The following is a 14,289-nucleotide window of genomic DNA, read 5'->3' on the forward strand; positions in this document are numbered from 1 at the left end:
TGGGCTTGTTATTTTCTGCATTTCTTCTCATCATACTTACTAGTTGAATTAGGGTTGTCATGTGTTTGTTTTTATATCAACGGTGCTGTTTGGGGTTGCTGTTTAGACAGTAATAACAGCTTTTTGCTGAAAAACAGGTGAAAAACTGTTTGATCAATCTAAAAGCAGCTTTTCTGAACAGCAGATTTTAGCTGAAAAACTGCTGTTAGAAAAAGCAGGTCCTCCCATGCTTTTGGAAAAAGCTGCTTTTGCAGAATGTTGTTCAAGATTTCATTATAAAACCTCACAAAAACATTATTTTTATTTATATTATAACTCAAAATGAGTAAATATCAAAAATTACCAAACAGTTATCCGATTTCTACAACCGCACTTATTTATCAGCACTTTTTCTGACAGCACAGCAATTTTTAACAGCACTCCCAAACAGACCTGTAGACAACTGTCCGGATTCAGATTAATTACTCTTCCCATTTCAAAAAAGAGTAATATATTTTTAAAAATATTCAAACTTAAAAGAATCGACATTTGTAGAAAAACTATTTTATGCTAGAAGTAGAAGTACCTCTTGTGTTGTTTTGATTAAGCCAGTGATATGTGAAATATTATCAATTCTCAACATCTATTTAAAGAACAGTACTCATAGAAATTTCATTAAGATGTTATCATTGGAACTTACAAGAGGTGCCACTACAAGTTTGAATAAATTTACTTTCGAAAATGGACTATTTTAAAATGGGCATGGACCATATAATTAAGTCAAAACCAAGCATATAATTTAACTTAACCAATGAATTTAAGTTCATTTAAACATGACTTGAAATCTATCCATGTTATCAAACAGTTAAATATTGCACTTCCATCTTGTACTACATCTAAATCTACGCTCACCGCAACAATTCTGAGTATATACGACAGATATCTTATGACGGAAAAGATGGAGTACTAATTTACGATGGAAAATCAATATTCGTCATATGTTTTCATCAGTTCTTACGACATTTGCACCTTCCGTCGTATATACTCTGTTTATTCACTAGAATTCAGGCACAAACTAATAAAATAATATAATAAATATTTTCCCGTGGAAAAAACCGTCGTAAAGAATCGTCGTAAGTTAACATATTTAGCTAATTAAAGACAAAAGATAAATGAAGATAAAATGATTTTCGATTCTGTTTTAACTATCCCGTCATAAGTTCACATAATTATATAATTATAATTGTTTAAAAACGGAAAATAAATGAGAATGATATGTTTTATTTTTCCGTCGTAACTAAACCGTCGTAAGTTTACAAAGAACAAATGAAAATAAAATAGTTTCTGTTTCCGTCGTAAGTTCACATAATTACATAATTATAGTTGTTTAAAAATGGAAAATAAAGAAGAATGATATGTTTATTTTCTCGTCGTAACTACACCGTCATAAGTTAACATATTTAGCTAATTAAAAATAAAAAATAAATAAAAATAAATTAGTCTCCATTTTCGTCACACTACGCCATATATGGCCTTCAACAACATCAAAAAAATGATGCAATAACCCCAAAATATGTTGCCATAGCCCGAAAATGGGCTATTGCAACATAAAATTTAAGTTGCTTTTTTCGATGTTGCCCTAGGCTTCTATTGCAACATTATGGTTACCTACTGCAACACGGGCTTTTCTGTCACAATAGACCGCTATTGCAACATCTGACTACCTTATAGCAACAAATATTTTATGTTACGTTAGACCTTATTTCAAAAAAAAAAAAGCGGGACCCATTTGTGGGTCCCACCTGTAGGTCCCACTTTTTAGGTCCACATGGATCCCACATGTTAGTCCCATGTTTGGACACCTGTTTGCTAGTCCCATGTTTGCAACATTATTCTAAAAGAAATTGAAAATATACTCTTTATATATTAAACATCCCAATAAACTATTCTTTCTTACAAATTTCATAACAAATCCAACCAAATCAAATTACCTAACAATTCAAAACCAACTAAAAGTAACAACAATTAGCCTGTGCTCTCTAGCCTTTTCTCTAAAATACACCCTTCTCCATACATAAATGAAGTGCATGATATGTGATTCCAAGGCTGTGGCAATAGGAGTCATCTGTTCCACTAGCAAGAAACTCAAGCCTGGTGAAATCCTTGAGCCATTTCCACATAATCTTCATTAACAGCATGGACCACAACATCAAACAAACTTTGTATATTTTGCTGGATGGAGAAACAAAAGCAATAGGTAAATACTTAATTAATATCACAATCAATATACTTGGAACAAATATTTTAAAAAGCCGAGGTACTTTGGTCTTCTGTCATCATTCTCTGCAAAATAAATTTCATGTACTAATTCGCATTAACCATGAAAGAGAACATGAAAACAACAAAAGGCTGTAGAAAATATGAGATAGTCACTGATTCTTTTTCATGTGTAGATAGCAAGACATATGAGAAGAAAAAGTGCAGGCAAACCTGCACCAAATAATAAAAACACCAGCTTCAGATGAACACCAGGATTAATACAAATAGGATCATTATCTTTAACTTTCTAGACCTGGTTTTGGAGCTCTAGAAGCTCACTTTCAAGCTTATATATTGTGGTTTTCCCATTCATTAAATTTTCCTGTTAAAGCTTCATGGATTCTCTGCTCTTGTTCTTCTTTTGCTTGTTTTAGCAACCTAACACATTCTTACTGACCATAAAAAAAACAGTTCTAATATCCTTTTCCAAGGCTTACTAACCATAAAAATCTCTTATGCTAGCTTTTCGCTCATGGACATACATAGACGTCTTGCCTCTCTCATATGCCTGTTACATACCAATGATACTTCATATGCTTCAGAAGACATCATAATTTTATAGAATAATAGATGCATATATCTAGTAAACAACCTTATAAATTAGAATCCTGAGCAATCCAAGTGCACCAGCAAGGTGACAGTCACTCCATTGAACAAGAAAGAGAAATATTTGGGCACAAGAAAGAGATCTGTATGTAAACTTACATATGTTTGCAAACATAATACATATCCATGATTTAAGCATGTAAATCATAATTGGATTCGAATCTACATAATCAGGCTTCGTAATGTAAATAAGACAAGATTAATGAACTCAAATTTAAACATAACTATAATTCCAGACAATGCAATCAACCCAAAAATTTCAGTTCGATAACACAAACAGAAATAACTAGCCACAAATTAACAATCATAACATCCCCCCCTCTCTCCTTCTCTCTCTCGCACTCATAAACAGTGACACAGTTTCTTATTTAAAAAGGTCCAAAATTCTATTCCTCTCTGTCTCACTCTCCCCCTCCCCTCCTCTCTCTTTTTCTCACACACACACACACAAAATACTGACATCACAAAACCAACAAACCCCAAACTCATACAATCTATTACCAACAAACATAAACATAAACATACTCAATCTATCATCACAAAACAAAGGGGAGAGAGAGAGGGAGAGGGAGACAGAGGGGGACACAGGGGAGAGACAGAGAGATGGGTAACATAACATAGAACACAAATCACAACAAAGATACAAAGATAAACATGCATTTATATATAAAATCTGAAACAAAGCACACATTTAAAGTTAAAAGTAGAGGATAACCGCGGATTGTACCTTATATCTAAGCAAATCGAAGTTGCAATTAAATTAAAACACTGTTGAAGCCCTAGTTCCAGTGAAGCCCCAATTCAATTGAAACCCTGAGAAACATAAAGACACAAAATTAAGAACATTAAAGTGAAAAGCAAAATGAAAAACAAAATGTAGGATAGGAATGATAAATCGGAAAACCCTAATTCCGCGGAATGAAGAAGCTCTCAATTGAACTCCCGATTGAAGGCCTGATTCCAAACCCTAATTAATTAAGAGTTGATTTTGAGGGGAGAGGTTCCCGATTTTACCTAATCACCGGTGAGTTTGAGCAGCGGAGATGGTGTATTTGATGGAGAGTTGAGTTTTAGCAGCCGAAGGATGTTTCAACGAAGGCGCAGTGTGAGTGTGTAGAGTTTTGTTTCTGTGCTGAATGACTAACTCAAATGAAACAGGGGGGAAAGTTTGCCGCTTGCTTTTTGAGCACACAACATATCAAATTTTTATTTTGTTTTAATAATTCATTTTATTTTCAATTTTCTTAATTATTTAAAAATATAAATATTTTATATGTTTAAAAATATAATTCAATTACAGTATTATTATTTTATTCATAATTAATTAATTTCAAAATTATTTCTTTTAATATAATTAATTATGTTAAAGAGATGATATAAAAAATAATATTTGTATTCCAAAATTTAGTGTTTTTATGTTTAATATATTACATTTTTCCAATTTATCATTTAAACTTATTTGAGCTTTATTTTATGTAAATTTTATTGTCATATTATAAATAATTATTATACTGACACTCTATGCAACACATATATTCGGCTATTGCAACATCGAACGGACATGAATGGTTATCGTTGCGGTAGGTATGGATTAGTGACTTTAATGCAACATAATTTTGCAACACTCACGTTTATACCATTGCGGTAGGCCATATATGGTGTAGTGTCATAACTGTGTCGTCGTAAGTTCACATAATTATATAATTATAGGTGTTTTAAAATGAAAAATAAATGAGAATGATATGTATTATTTTTCCGTTGTAAGTTAACACATTGGCTAGTTAAAAACAAAAAATAAATGAAAATGGATATGATTTCCGATCCCTCGTAATTACGTCATCGTAAGTTCACATAATTATATAATTATAACTGTTTAAAAATGTAAAATAAATGAGAATGATATGTTTTATTTTCCGTCGTAACTAAACCGTCGTAAGTTAACATATTTAGCTAATTAAAAACAAAAATAAATGAAAATAAAATAGTTTCCAATTCTGTCATAATTACGACATCGTAAGTTCACATAATTATATAATTATAACTGTCTAAAAACAAAAAATAAATGAAAATCATATACGTTTCACTGTTCTGTCATAACTAATATGTCATAACTTAATAAAATTTCTTTTTCTAGAATTTCGTTTGCCTTATTTCCGGCCTGAAAAGGCTTAAACTGCTGAGTACAGTTAGGTAGTCTAAGAAATTCAAAATTCAGCATAGTAATTTCAGAACAGAATGACATATTAAGTTACTAAATTCAAAATCCGTCAATTGTGGTTGATAAATTGAGCAATGGGGTCCACATGACTGAACTTACGACAAAAGTGAAAACTTGCGACACAAAGTAAGTTACCAAACATTTTTAAAATTTAAGATTCCGGCAAAAACAATGGAAAACTTCCGTCGTAAATAGTATTAATTACGATGGAAAAGGTGGAAAGAATACCTCGTAAATGCCCATAGTGACTACCACAGTTCCTGTACACATACATAAAATTAAGCGTTTGCCGTTTGTACATGTTCAAGGATGCTCAAAGCAGCACTAGCTAGTAATGTAGCTTAACTGACAAAACAATGGCGATGGAACTAACAAAATGCATTGGCTATAAATGCTCTGGTAGTACAGAACAGTACTGTTATATATTGAGTATTACTAAAGTGCCAATAAGGATAGATTCTTCAACTTCTTTTTACCCAGAAAGAATGGTCTAAGCCTGTTTACATATGCCTGTTGCAGTACGTGAAAGAATCCAAAGAAAGCAAGAGAAAGAGAACTAAAGTGATCAATTTTTAGATCTCAAACAGTACAGCCCTTGCATGCAGCTAGCTCAGCGGATGATGATACTAATTACTAGATAGATAAGATAGTACATATTGCTACTAAAGTTTATTTTATACATCAAACTTCTGCATGGGTCTCACTACCCAGCTTTCTATGTTTTGACAAATGTCCAAATCTTAACCCTAGCTAGGGCTCCCACTCTACGTCTGATTTGTATATATTTCCCACAGTACCAACATGCCGTGAATTTGGAGTTCAAGTTCTAATTTAATTGGAGTTTTTTATTATTTTTTGCAAAATCCAACTTAAATTTGGTTTTAAATTACTGAAAATCCAATTTGAAATAGCGTTTTAAACTGAAAATTCAACCTAAAATTGTGTTTTCAAGTTTTTTTTTAATGTTATGAAAATGCTATACAATGTTAAATTTTAAATTTTAAATTTTACAACAAATTAAAATACTATTCTAGATAATATTTAAAATAAATTAATATAATATTTGGGATATTGTTTCAGAAAAAAAAATATTTTCAAAAATACCAATTTGTAAATATTATTTTTGGAAATACGGTTGCAACTGTTGCAACAATAATTGAAACCGATCAACCAAAATCAACAACAAATACAACTTCAAAAATTAATATTTAAAATCATACTTGATATGCGCCTTTACTAATCATTTTGATGACTCTAAGACCCATCGATCACTCTCTCGTTGCGGTAGCGAATCGATCAGATTAAGGTGATTACGGAGGAGTTAGGGATCGGGTATAACAAGATTACAAAGACTGTAATGTTGGTTGTGAAATTGGATGTGCAGTATTTGGCGCAAATTGCGAAAGGAGTGCAGAAGGAGCGAAGAATGTGAGGATCAAAACATCGCTTAATTTATCGCTTCAGAGGTTTGACTATTAGTATCCGTTAATTTTGGTGTTTGGTAGTTAGCGGATTGAAATAGAGGTTTAGGTCTAAAAAGCCAATTTTGAAAAAACTACTTTGAGTAGTTTTTTGGATTAGAGGTTTTGGTTTGTGTCAGAAAAAGCTAATCAATCAGCTATTTACCAAACAGTTTTTTACGAGAAACAACTAATCCAATCCGCTAGTCAAAACATCTAATTCAATCAGTTAGTCAAAATATCTAATTTAATCGGCTAACAACTAACCGCTAACCGCTAATTCCCAAACAAGACCTATCTGTTCTTTGTATCTATATATAATATATATATTCTAAAACAAAAATCAAAATTTGTATTTTATATCTTACACTAAAATATAATAATATTATGATTTATATTATTAATAAAAAAATATAGACTAATCTATAATTGCTAAACCAAGAAACGGATGAATGGATAAAAAATTAGAAATTTACTTGAAAATATGTGGTGCTAATGAAATTTATATTCAAACTAACTGATAGAAAAATATTTAGAAGTTTATCAAATTTGAAATAAGATTTGAAATCATTTCTTTTTAGGACTAATTCATCATGCATGATGACATTGACATGCTCTCATAATTGGCCAGGTTCAGTATGTTCATCCCTAGATATGACTGCACCATACCCTATACATGGTTCCTCAACCCTCATGTGTTACACCTATAATAAACTTACATATATACTGACCAGTCCCTGTTAGTCTGGTACCCTTTATCAGTTGAAGTAAGAGGTTGGATTTTGTCAGACCCATAACAAGATCTGGACAAGGCCATGTATGTACAAAATTATCTGATCATCTTCTTTTATATGAACAATAATTGGTCAAGATATGTGAATTTTGAATGGCCTTTGGCCAATTGACAGGGCCAACTTGCTAGCCAGAGTGTACTATGTTTGCTCCTCCGACGTTAACTAGTGCACAATGCTAGCTGTTCATGATTTATCTTAGGACCCAACTATAGGTGCATGTAACTATCTATATTGCTCCTGTTTGACTTGTCTTATCTGTTAGAATTCAATTTTAGCAAAATACACAAATGTGTTTTATTCAAGAAATACTAGCTAGTTGTTCATGATTTATTTTAGATACGAAATGCTAAAAATATTAAGTAAACGTGAATTTCTTTGATGAAATAAGTCCTTATTTTCATTAAAAAGATCCGGCAAAACATGCCCATTATATATGGAGCTAGCACACACTTTCAGTCGAGTTTATACTTAGACATCTAATTATTTATGAACTTTACTTTTATTTTAATATAATAATGTATAATAAGTTTATATATCTCCATAATATATAATACCGTAGTATCACTACAGGAAAACAGGTCAAAACCGACTATGGTCGGTTATAACAGAAATCGGTCGGTTATAAGGCTAAAACCGACCGCTGATCGTGGTCGGTTAAACCCTGGTCGGTTATGCTTGTTGCTACGTCACACAGAACGACGTCGTTTTGTTACTTTGACGATGTATAACCGACCACACGTCTGTCGGTCGGTTTATTACTGCGATTTTTGTGCGATTTTTGTGCGGTCGGTTTTAAGTGGTCGGTTATAGCCTGTTTCACGAGGTTTTGTTTATACCCGCTGGTTTCCATTTTGATCTGAGCAGGTAATTGCTTGTTGATTAATTTATGCTGCTTGTTTGAAGATAAATAACAACAATAAGTATAATAGCTTCTGTGAAGATAAATAATAATAACACATAAGATTGTTCATCAAGGAGATCACATATATAGATCATATAGATTAATTGTAGTTATAATAAGCTTGCTTGCAAGAGTTTGTGGTACCAATGTACCACACACACTCAAACATTCATAAGAGCTTTAGTAAAACAGGCAATCATACAACATATGCCACACTAAATTAATGCACACATATATGTTATTTGCTGCGTTTGAGTTAGCGCCTTCTAGCAGCAGTCTCCCTCTGACAATTGAAGAACACAGCAGCAACAGGTGAGCCAAGGTCGTTTTCATCCGCAAATCTTCGCGTGCTGAACCCATCCCTCATCATCGGAATGCTCATCACAGTCTGCCTTCTTGTCTGCTTGAATAGCAGAAACACAAACCTGTGTATTCCTATGTTTGGCCTTGGTATCTCATAGCTCACAACCTCTCTTCCTGCACACAATACCGATACCAGTTCTCTTAAAAAATCGAGGGGTCAGAATTATGTAGGGGCTGTTTGGGTGAGCTTAACTTCTTGTTTAAAAGAAGGAAGTGGAGTAGAAGTGAGAAGTAAATTAAGACTTATAAGTTATTAAAGTGTTTGTTAAAAAAGTAGAAGCCTTGACAGAAAAACTAGCATTCCCAACTTTTTATAAGTGATTCCTGACTTTTTACACAAACGGATCAAGAAAAGTAGAAGCTAGCTTATTACGGAAAGAAACGCTTCTTTCCGGTTGCCAAACAGACACGTAGTCTTTTTCACTAGTCTATAAGTAGAAGAGGAGACATACCAAATGAAGCATTTGTAGTGCCTGGGATGTCTGTGACCATCCTGTTACATTGTCATATCAAGTCATCAAAATTTTAAACCTCAAGCATCTTATTGACGGGGACATATATGATTTTCTAATTGATAGTTTAAGCTCATTACTTTTTAATTCATGGCCTAATCATTTGTAACATTTATGAGTTTATTATCATAACAATTTACCAGTGCAGGTGCTCTTTGAGGTAGGGATCACTTGGACCAGGAACATCCGGGTCAGTCATGATCTGCAAAACAAAATTTACTTAATAGTTGAAAAAATCATCATAATTATTCTCATGAATCATGATATATAAATGTGAAATTCATGTACCAGAGTAAAGAAGGATCGCATATCACCACCAAGGACCGCGACTTTAGGCTTGATGCTCACCGAAGAAGGAAAGAGTTCATGGCCATTATAGACATGCTTCTTGGAATTATAGATAACATTCATTTTGACATTGCTTGGACACACAAAATCCACAACATCTCCCACCACTCTGCCTATTCTAAGAGGATCAGCTGAGACTGCAGATGCCATAATAAATAAAGAAACTAAAGAAAGAAGATTAAAATTTGATGAAAAAGTAGAGATCCAAGAGGCCTTATTTATAGTGGTGAAAAGCACCATGCAAATTCGAAATCTAAGAATAAGAGGCAAATCAAGAAATGATAGGTTTTCTATTTTCTCCCTGTGTGAAGATTCGATGACCAATGTTTTGAGCATAGTACTATCTAGGCTAGGCAAGGGAATATAAAGAAAATAATGGCCGCATGTTGTATGCAAAAGCAGGAAGAAGTGATTGGACATGGAACTGTGGATCTCTGTTTGTGTTCTTTTGAATTATTTACGTAAGAACTTGCAGGCAAACAGTACGTAGTACTGTATAATACTTGCTCGGAAGGAATAAGATTGAGGAAGAATGAACCAAAATTTGTGGGGGCTCATCCTCATGTACATTAATAAAATGTATTTTTTTTATTTATTCTAATTGCAGGTACTCCCTCCGTCACAGCAGGTGTTTACCTTCACTGCTTTCATGCATTTTCGCGATCCTATAAAGATTAAACACCAAATTTTTATTCAGAAAAATAAAATTTTACAAAAAATATGATATTACTATTTTATAAAAATTTCAAAATACTTATGTGTCAAAAAATAATTAACGCAAAGAATCTGCCGGCATATAGGAGTATTAAATTTCGTGTTGGTTTGTCCTATATTGCAGTTCAGCAGTTGATCATTTCTCTTAGGAAAATGCTTGGTGCACATAATTGTGTACAAAAACATGTACATAATGATATGTGGCGGATTTTAATTGGATGGCCCCTCTGCATTTACACCAACCACCTCAATTAAAACCCACCACATCACTTGCCACATCATTATGTACAAATTTTCTGTACACAATTATGTGCACCTAGCACTACTCTTTATCTTATGTCTACCGCAGGATGACAATGGTGTGGGATTTTTGACATTCAGATTCAACTAATTTCAGATCAATTATAACGGGAGTGTATTCGATTGGGATTTTAATGGATTGTTTTTAGTCTATGGATTTTAATGGATTGCATGTGATTTTGATTTTGTGCGGATTCTTGATGAAATGTCGCAGAGTTGATATGATTTAGAGGGGTGTATTGGATTGGGATTTTAAAGCATTTTTTTGCATTCATGAAATCCGAGGGTATTCGATTGGGATTGTTTGAAATCCATTAAAATTTTGAGGTATTCAATTGGGATTTTAAATTATGCTACAAAATCTAGTGGTATTCAATTGGGATTTTAAATTATGCTTTAAAATCCGATGGTATTCAATTGGGATTGTTTAAAATCCATTAATATCTGATGGTATTCAAATGCTGATGGATTTTTTTTCATTTCATAAAATGATGGATTTTGTGGCATTCTTCAGTGTATTTTAAGTTGTTTGAAATCCCACCAAATTCAATGAGATTTTGAAGCATTGTACCTAAATCCTATCAACTCTGCGACATTTTATCAAGAATCCGCACAAAATCAAAATCCTATACAATCCATTAAAATCCATAGACTAAAAACAATGCATTAAAATCCCAATCGAATACAATCCATTAAAATCCATAGACTAAAATAGCTATACAAGTTTGATCGTAAGAAGCGCAAATTATTTAAAATCTATTACTACATTTTAGGCCAGGTTAACCAAATTAATAACAAATTGATCGTAAAAGTCATATTAATATAAAAAAAAATTACAAGTAGATCGTTAGATCTGAATTTATCTTCCTAAAGTCTATTTTCTTCATTCAAGATATTTTGTTTCACCTATACTTTTATAAAGCAAAAACCCATACGTGTAGCATTATCAAAAAATGTAGAGACTTTGGCAATTAAGGCAAAAGAACCGAATCAAAACTACGTGTTACCATATATAAGCTTGCCAAATTATTTATTCCCAAATCACCTTACTAATTATAGAAAATTCTTTAAAATTTTGTTTTGCACTCGATCGTGATGGGATTTAATTTTGTTATTGTCACTTGGTCGTAGTGATGCATTATTAATTTGTATATACTCTAGTGGGCTGTCAAGGGTCCTGTCAAAGTAAAGATATTCAGTTGGTTATCATTTTTATTCTTTTCGATAGCAAAATTTGTAAGAAGAATCGAATGTTCAAGCTCCACGATAAAAACACTTGATCGAGTAGCTAAATATGATAACTAAAAATTGATGTACTTAGATGAGAGAAAGCATAATTTTATAATTAAAAAACTAGTATAATAAGTGAAATATCGTATAATAAGTGAAATATTTTTTTATAATTAAAAAAACTAGTATAATAATTACAGCTACTAATGATTTTGCTCTAATATCAAATATACAAGAACCGTTCAAAAAATACTTATTATTTATAATTGAAAAATTATTTTAAGTTTAAAATAATAATATTTTGATATTTACAATTTATAAGATACAAAAATTATGATATTCAAATATATTTTTAGACTCAATACTCTACTTGACTCCACAAAAAGAAAAAAGCTCAAACTGGTTTATATTCCAATCGTACGGATAAAAAAGTTCGAATTCTATAAAAAGGTTGAGCTCGATTATGTGAAATTCAGAATCAATTCGACTTGAATTATAATAAAAAAATATGTAAATATTTTTCAACAAATTAACGGATTTTCAAGTTTTAATGAATTGAGACCCGTCTTAATAATTTTAGTGTCTTCCTGACCAACTTTGCACCGATTCGAATATTTTGTCTTGGGCCTAAAGAGTGAGGTTGTTGAACGGCCCACTAACTACAAATATTTCTATTTTTCGATCTGCAAATATTGTTGGTTATGAATTATTAGAGGCTTCTTACTTTACTTCAGACCCACGTAGTAGTATCACACTACCTCCTATTTCATTCTTTATAATCTTGTCTCAGAGTGTGTTTGATTAATTACAAGTAAAGAATTTTTAAAAATAAAAGGAATATTTTATATGTACACTCGTGGGGTTTGACTTTTCCCGTGGTATCATCGTATTTTTTACTTCTATAACCGGTAGGCGGTAATCATATACTCCCTCCGTATCTTGATACTTTTCATCTTTCCCTTTATCACATTTGTCAACACACACTTTTGATCGTTAATATCTTTAATTTTGTATTAATATTAAATATAAAAATTTCACCGTATAAAAGTACTCATGAATACGAATCTAACAATATCATTCATGACTATATTTAGTCTTATAGATTGGACGTAAAGTAGTAATTTGTATCATGTTATGAATAGTACCGACATTTCAAACGAGAAATGTAAATAGAAACTGAGGGAGTACTTATGATTTTTTACATATAATCATGTTATGAAAAATTTAATAAAATTGATTTCAGATTGTAAAATAAATTGTATATAAAAATTTTTTGTAAAAAAAGTACATAAAATAGATTTTTAATTCATATAAACCGGAGTCAAATTAAGTGAGATATAAAGGATCAAAGTCCGGAAGTTTAAAAAAATCTCACTCAATTTAACTCAGTTTACATGATTCAAAGGTTTATTTCATGTATTTTTAATAAAGATTTCAAATATATAATTTATTTTATAATTAAAATTAATTCTATTACATTTTGCATAACATGATGATATTATATGTGAAAAGCTAGCCATAAGTAAAGTGTTATCAAAGATATGAATCAAAAATGCGATTGTACCATAAGAAAGACCAATTCTACAAATGTACCATAGAAAAATATCAAATAAAATATCTTTGTTTTATTATTTTAAAAATTATATATATATATATATATATATATATATATATATATATATATATATATATGGTCTGACCCACGTGTCTTGATTGATAATAATAATAAATATATTGAGAAGGAAAATAAAAGTTTGCAATTATATCACCACTCAGAATAAATCAGTTTCGATTGATTAAAACGAAAACTTTAATCCTACCACTGAGATTGATTAACATTTAAAATCATTATTTTTTCAATGTATTAGGTATTCGCTTGTACATGAAAGCATCTTTCTTGTCTTTGCATTTGTTTTTTCCTTACATAGAGATAATTGTTTGGGCTTTTGCATTTTGTTTTTTTTCGTATACAGCATATTCAAAATTATCACTAAAATGATATAAATATGTATATAATATATTTTGCAACAGAGCAGCATGGCGGCCAGTGTATTATTTTTCTGGACCCAATGTATGACTGACATGATATTCTACTACAAAAGCTTACGGTTGATAATGACCGAGTTAAATATGATTTTTTTTTTTTAATCGAAATTCTCAAAAACAAGTTATAAAATATACTAATAATTTGGACAATAGTTGTTTGTTCTTTCTCAAAATACGCCCTCGTCCCTCCGCCTCCTGTACAGATTGTCTTTCACCAGCTGTGTAATTATAATATACTAGTTGAGAATCCGCTCGTTGCGGCGGCCTATAAAAATTATATTAATGATTCAGTATTAATATTTGCATAATAAAATAATTTTGTGGCTGTCTATAAAATATATATTAATGTTTCAAAATTAATATTTGTAGGATAAAATAAATCTATATTATAAAAATCTTGATGTGATACCAATACTAATATATAAAATTGCAAAATTGGAGTATAATTCATGGTGAAAAATGAAATAAATTTATACACGTAATTAAACATTTAAAACAC

The 14,289-nt window shown here is 31.3% G+C and overlaps 1 protein-coding gene and 1 long non-coding RNA gene across 2 annotated transcripts; both read right to left on the reverse strand.

Moving 5' to 3' along the window:
* Positions 1-1,862: 1,862 nt before the first annotated feature.
* On the reverse strand, positions 1,863-4,187 carry LOC135151346 (uncharacterized). The gene is made up of 3 exons (XR_010290168.1): positions 3,919-4,187; positions 3,632-3,717; positions 1,863-2,211 (listed from the first exon to the last, which is right to left on the reverse strand). It is a non-coding gene; the product is annotated as an uncharacterized LOC135151346 (long non-coding RNA).
* Positions 4,188-8,339: 4,152 nt separating this feature from the next.
* Positions 8,340-10,015, reverse strand: LOC108213345 (CEN-like protein 2). Its single transcript, XM_017385128.2, has 4 exons — positions 9,441-10,015; positions 9,293-9,354; positions 9,093-9,133; positions 8,340-8,754 (listed from the first exon to the last, which is right to left on the reverse strand). The coding sequence occupies exons 1-4, from the start codon at positions 9,918-9,920 to the stop codon at positions 8,534-8,536; spliced, it is 804 nt and encodes a 267-aa protein (XP_017240617.1). The 5' UTR covers positions 9,921-10,015; the 3' UTR covers positions 8,340-8,533.
* Between the last annotated feature and the right edge of the window lie 4,274 nt (positions 10,016-14,289).

This window comes from Daucus carota, chromosome 3 (genome assembly GCF_001625215.2).
Source record: "Daucus carota subsp. sativus chromosome 3, DH1 v3.0, whole genome shotgun sequence".
NCBI classification, from domain to species: Eukaryota; Viridiplantae; Streptophyta; class Magnoliopsida; order Apiales; family Apiaceae; genus Daucus; species Daucus carota.

Bases quoted from the DNA above. Each gene is read 5' to 3' on its own strand.
- LOC108213345 (XM_017385128.2), bottom strand. From the start codon at position 9,920: ATGTCCAATCACTTCTTCCTGCTTTTGCATACAACATGCGGCCATTAT. The intron at 9,355-9,440 runs GTACATGAATTT...TTTGTTTTGCAG, and splicing joins TGCGATCCTTCTTTACTCTG to ATCATGACTGACCCGGATGT. The intron at 8,755-9,092 runs GTATGTCTCCTC...TATTGTGTGCAG, and splicing joins CACTACAAATGCTTCATTTG to GAAGAGAGGTTGTGAGCTAT.